Here is a 6426-nt window from a genome sequence, read left to right as displayed (position 1 = left end):
AAGGCTTCAAAAGTTACGTGAAAAAGATTGTTTGATTGGCCGTAGATGCATGTGCTCCTTACATTTGGGATCAAGCCAAAGGACTACGATCAGTTTCTGATATAACTATGACAACATGCAGTTTTATCAACATATTATAGCTTACAATCGACAGATAGATTTATTGAATTTGATTATCACTTATTGATCTGTATCACTGCTAGCGTTTCGAAATTGGTCTCGCCTCCAAACCCCCATCTGGCCTCTTTTCAAGCGTGTAGGGCATGTGAGTCCTGAATATCTTATCCCAGGTAATGAAGAACGGCTGCGAGAAATTATACTTAGTACCGAATAACTGGTGGTGGATATCGTGGTACGCGGTGTTGTTCCAGAAGAACATGTGAAAGATGTTCCCAGGAAGCCACAGCCCGCAGTGGTCGTCAATGCCTTTGATGGTGGAGAAGGAGAAGAAGAAGATGGACGTTCTTGCGGACATCCCCGAGAGGAGGTAAGCCAAGGCTCCGCCGAGGGTGTCCAGTATGAGGCCTTCGAGAGGGTGGTTGTATTGGCTACCGAAGGCGTAGGGCACAATGAGGCGGTGGTGCCAAGAGTGGATATGGCGGTACAAGAACTTGTTCACGTGCATGTATCTGTGCCAGAAGTACTGCCAGGTGTCAATCACGAACATACCGACGAAGAACTGCCGCACAATGACGAGCGGTGGAGTGTGTACATTTGGGCTCGTCGTGTTATCGTCCGATCTGCTTATCTGCACATATATATATAGAATTTAGTTATACTTCGTCTTAACACTTGAAATTGTCAATATTACTTAAATTCCACGAAGCAGAAGCTTCCAAATCGCTGCAAATACGTAAAAAGAAGTATTATTGCTCATTCACACATTTCTACGTAAACAGCATTTCCCAAGAATCTCCAGCTCTGCTATTTTATAAGGCTCCCTTTGGCATGAAGGATATTTCGGAAGATGAGGGGATATCTCCTAATTTGTAGCCAAACGTCAATGGGATTAGGGGGAATGGGTTGTTCTTATTAAAGCAAATTATTCTAGGTTGTTCTGGAACAATCCGTTAAAAATTATTTCTAAGATATCGTTTGGTTCGAGGATAAGCAAAAAGTGACTATTCCAGATATATGTATAAATTGAGGTATAAGCGGGGATTAGATTAATTTTGCGTTTGGATGAAAATTGGATTATTCCTGTGAATAAAAAAAATAGCGTTTGGTTAGGTAAGATATAATAAGAAAGATAGTGGGTTTTATAAATAAAAATTAATCATATTATCTTCTTATTATATTTGAATTTAAATTTTTAAATATATATTTTTAAATTTAAAATTTAATTTTGAAATTTCAAAATTTGAAATTTAAAATCTCAAATTTTAAATTCAAAATTTTAAATTTTAAATTTCAAACTTTAAATTTAAGATCAAATTCATTTATAAAAATATAAAATATATCAAATTTTAAATTACAAAATTAAAATCAAAATTTAAATTTAAATAAAATTAAAATATATAACTTTAATTTTAAATTTATAATATTAAATTTTAAAATTTAAATTTTTTAATTTTTAAATTTTAAATAAGAATAGGGGTGGGAACAATTAATAAAAATAATTTTATATAAAAATTTATAAATTTTTTTAAAATTCTCCTTTAAACTTAAATTTAATAAAAAGAATTTATTATAATATTAAATATAATTTACTATAAATTTATTATAAATTTAATATAAATAATAATTTATAATTATACAAATTAATAATTTTATAATAAAATAATGTATTATAATAATAAATTTTAAAAATTTAATTTTTAAATTTTTAAAAATAAGATTAGGGTGGGAACAATTAATAAAAACTTTTATTATAATAAATTTATAATTTTTTTAAAATTCTACTTAAACTTAAATTAATAAAAAGAATTTATTATAATATTTAAATATAAATAATATGTATTATAGTACAATTAATAATTTATAATAAAAATAATGTATTATAATATTATAACATATTATAATTATATAATTTAGTTTTAATTTACAATTTATAATTTTTAATTAAGTATTGAAATTAAGATCGAAATCATGCTATTCCACCAAAATGGTGAAATAGCAAATTCTCTTCTATTCCGCGGATAACCGGGAATAGCAAGGTTTCGCATCGGGATATAAATATTCCGGCCAAATTCACCCCGTTTGCGAATAAACGCGGGGATTCGTTATCGCCGCTTATTCCCCCAACCAATTTTATTTTTTTTTATTTTATTCAGATAAATAGATATGATAAATAAATATATTAATATAAATAGTATCTTTATGATAATATAGTTATACTTAAATTTTATTATATAATATAACTTAATTAAATTCGATATATTATTTATTTTATTAAGTTTTATCATTTATATATTAATATTTAATTATTTTATTTTATATTAAGTATTGTATATATAATCATTTTTTCATATATTATATATATTTTTTTAATTTGTATTGAAATTTAAGCTAATTATTAATTTATAAGGATATTATTAGTCTTATACTTTATTCATTGCATATATTATGAATAAACTATATAAAATAAATTATTATATTAAATAAATTATTACATATAATAAAATAAAATATGCTATCTTAAATTAGATTGTTACATAAAATATTATATTATAACTTACGAAATAATTTTATAAATAATTTTATATAAAATATACTATTATAAATTAATTATTTTATTTCTAAAAATATATTTAGACATTGTTCTGAACTTTTTATCCAAACGCTACTGAAATTATTCTCTAGAATATCCAGAATGCATCCAAACACAAATTTACAATTGTTCAATCTTGTATTGGAATATCCCCTATTTTCGAAAACAACAAAAGTTGTTCTCCAAAATTAGTTCTCCAACCAAACGCAGCTTAAATGTCGACATATCATTGCATAATCAACAAAACAGACTGACCGTCCCTAACGCAAGTGGCAAAAGGGCTTGGTGGCCGGTTGGTATCCGAGACCTAAGTTCGAATCCTAGTTGATTCACATTTCTAGCTAAGTTTATTTCTAAATGAAATAAACGAAGCGAGACGAAGCGGGTAGCATGCTACCTTTCTCTCTCAAAAAAAAAAAAAAGACTGATACTCGATTCTCAAAACATTTTTTCCAAGTTTATTTACATATTTCAAGCAGTAGGAAGCCACTTCATGGAGGTGTCATCAGAATAAACAACAAAAAAATTAAAGAAATAGAAAATCAAGTGAACACATTAAGAATCACAAAAACTAGTACCTCGCGTGCTGCATCCATGCTCAATCTGCGTAGATCAGCATCAGTGCCAGTCACTGTTGACCCCCCTCGTGCAGCAGCTGACTTCTTTTTAGCAGTCGAATTCGAAATAGGTGCTTTAGGAGTAACACGGACATAGCTAAATCCTAGTCCACGACCGGTTGGATCACCAACACCTGTAATTTCCAACCGTTCTATATTTTCCCGGTCCTGCAGATTGTATGCAAATAAGTGAATACATGCATGCATACAATCCATAATAATTAAAAAGGATGTTCCGATGCATGAGGCTCCAGCCAATGCCGGTAGGACAGCAGGTGTGCAACCTCACCCGCTATTTAGAGACTAAGAAAATGTAACTTGAACCGGTGCCATCAGTTAATGCTTTCATCCTACCACTACCCAAAGCGGCATCCTCAAAATAAATAAACATTCCGGTTCTATTAAAAAGTAAATTGGAGAGTTTAGATAAATTAAGCTTATACCGTTGGGAGGTAATTAAACCCATAACCTTTTTTTTACATTTTTTTCAATTATCAGAAATTATGAATAATTGATACAGAATTACCCTTTCACTGAAAATTAGGGCACATTCAGAATCACCGCCTCCTTCTAATTTTCCATTTTCACTACCAAAATCACAGGTTTGAACCAGGCACCATCCTGTTATGGTGAAATTTTCCAAAGGAAGAAGATTAATACAGGCGAGGCACCATCCCAATTATTAGTATGATAAAAGTATTAGCTGGCTTTGAATTTCTCAACCAATCAGTTTTATGGTTTGAAGGGCAGCCTCGCAGACAGTTGGTAATTGTTTGATTTCAATCAGCCATCGACTGAAGATTTGGTTTACAGATGATTAAAAGAAGATCCACTGTGTGTATTTTAAACGTCCAAAGAATTTTTTCTTATCGCTTTCTTTATATGTGATGACCATCTTATTGCCGGGGAAAATAACGAAGATGATTGTCGGCCACTCGCAACGTGGCTGCCTCTTAATGTTTGAAATGAAGGGTACATGGGTGACAGCGAAAGTAGTGTGCTCGGATTAAGATCGCTACGAGGTATCGTTCAATTGAGAAACCTCTTAGGTCTGTCTTCAAGGACTTACCTTAAGAAAAGTTAGAAAGCGATTTCAGATGCCAAAACTTGCAAAACAATCATTGACACTCCTATTGGCTAAAAGGTGAGAGTTTGAACGCTAACCAGTGCCCTAAAACTTCTAGAGAAAGAGCATCAAGAGAAATCGGATTCCATATGCTAATCGGTCGTAGCCTTGATGTAGTCATGATGTTACTCAACCTGTAAAAAAATTAAAAAAAAAAAAAAAAAAAAAAAAAAAAAAAAAAAAAAAAAAAGAAAAAAAAAAAAAAAAAAAAAAAAAAAAGATATATATCGCTATTCCGGTGGGCTTGGTTAGCCGTTTTCAGTCCAATCTGGGATTGGACCACTCGAAGGCAGATGGCGCAGGAAGAAAATAATTCCTGGAACACATAATCTACGGGTCGCGTGGTTGTAGATTTCTAACTAAGCCTGTTGTTAGAGAATTATTTTGGGGCATCATGTTAAAGCTCTTTGACCCGTAATTTGATTGTGAGACATCGAGTTATTTGTAGTTTCTTGTAATTTAATTACCAAAATTATTTTTGCAAAGATATTTTGTAAAATTATAACACGTGCATTCGTTATATACTGATTGATATTAGTCCACTGCTGATTGGCCCTCTCACACGGGCATTCATCTTTCGGCGATATTGAGAGCGAAGCGAAAATTGAGGGACATAATGAAAGCCGCTTGGTTGACACCGAAAGATGAGGTCATTTTAATGATCCGCATACGAATAAGTCCCCACGATTCTATGGCCCTGTATAAAGAAGCCGGATGGAGTTCACCGTTTGCGCTTGAGATAGGACAATAGGAGAACTCAGCTAGACACTCTCGAGTGACGAGCTAAAGATCCGTATGACATTGAAGAAAGAGCTATACAGCTTATTGGAGTTCTCGTCATAGTCCATGTATTTTTGCATACTAACATGTCGGCGAGCAAATAAAGAAGATGATGTAATGATCTCTGCTTCCTCATCGTGTTCTTGCATTTGATCGTCCTATTATGTTAGAGCCCTAGTTACTTATGACTAGTCATTAAAGAAAAGAAATGAGTTGCTACTTTGCATGTTCCTAGGGCTATGAGTTAGCGCTTTACGGGTCGTCTGGGAAAGCAGTCAATTCTTCACTCAGTGGCATAGGGCTCAAGGAGACAGTGAATTACATTAAGACACTTGACTCATTGTCGACAGATTGATCGCTTCAAGTTATACGAAAACAACATATTTAGTGTCATAATGTGGCACGACGAGGTTAGCATGGTCTTCGAGGAATTAGAAGCTGAACCTCGATGTAATTCAATGTCTACGGGCATCACGTAGTCTAATACTTTTTCTTTTTTGAGTCTGATGTCTTATAATGCTGCCGGCAGTGGTTTCTAGTTAGAGCCGCCAAAATACAGTTGACTCGTCGCGTCGCACTGTTCATTTTGCCCTGTAGGAAAGAAATTAATAGTGTTGATGTGAGGAGTGTTACGATGGCATCGATCCCAGGGGTCATGTGCGATGGATGATTTCGGCATCAGTAAATCGAATCGGGTACGCCCATAAGCGGGTTCGATCCGATCGGATATTATGTTATCTAATTTGGATAGGATTAATCCGCTTCAATTGGAAAAGCTATTAGAGATAAATTCATAATCATATAGGATAACAAATAAAACCGATTTGGCCATTCTCTAACGCTATTAGAATTTTGGAATTCCTTATAAGTAGACGGCGAATCCCACATTAACGGAAGATATGGAAAGAGAACCGGAAAAAGGAGAGAATAAAAAAATAATAGAGTAAGAAACCGAACATCCCATTGACGACTATTATTCTAAGAGGAACTTGAACGGTGATTGGTGACGCGCCTCGTTTGTAGTTCGAGCCATCCGCGATTCGGAAGCGGAGAAATCCTAAAAACAAGGACGATCAAAGGACATGTTGAATCAACCTCAGACGATCGAGGTCCTATAACGGAATCGCTTCCGCAAGGTACGAACGAACACTACTCCGCGCATTCAACCGTCCGTCTCTATCTTCCTAAACCAC

General features: G+C 33.4%; 1 protein-coding gene across 1 annotated transcript; it reads right to left on the bottom strand.

The window, feature by feature from the left end:
* On the bottom strand, positions 1–4222 carry LOC109712137 (sphinganine C4-monooxygenase 1-like). The gene is made up of 4 exons (XM_020235562.1): positions 4177–4222; positions 3854–3948; positions 3289–3495; positions 1–748 (listed from the first exon to the last, which is right to left on the bottom strand). Exons 1-4 carry the CDS (start codon positions 4220–4222, stop codon positions 200–202), a joined length of 897 nt encoding a protein of 298 aa, XP_020091151.1. The 3' UTR covers positions 1–199.

The sequence above is a fragment of the Ananas comosus genome, linkage group 6 (genome assembly GCF_001540865.1).
Source record: "Ananas comosus cultivar F153 linkage group 6, ASM154086v1, whole genome shotgun sequence".
Lineage (NCBI taxonomy): Eukaryota > Viridiplantae > Streptophyta > Magnoliopsida > Poales > Bromeliaceae > Ananas > Ananas comosus.
This window is presented reverse-complemented; position numbering and strand designations above follow the sequence as displayed.

Coding starts and splice junctions, on each gene's coding strand:
- LOC109712137 (XM_020235562.1), bottom strand. CDS start 4,222: ATGGTCATCACATATAAAGAAAGCGATAAGAAAAAATTCTTTGGAC. Junction 3,496..3,853: donor CCCTAATTTTCAGTGAAAGG/GTAATTCTGTAT, acceptor TACAATCTGCAG/GACCGGGAAAATATAGAACG. Junction 749..3,288: donor GCATGGATGCAGCACGCGAG/GTACTAGTTTTT, acceptor ATATATGTGCAG/ATAAGCAGATCGGACGATAA.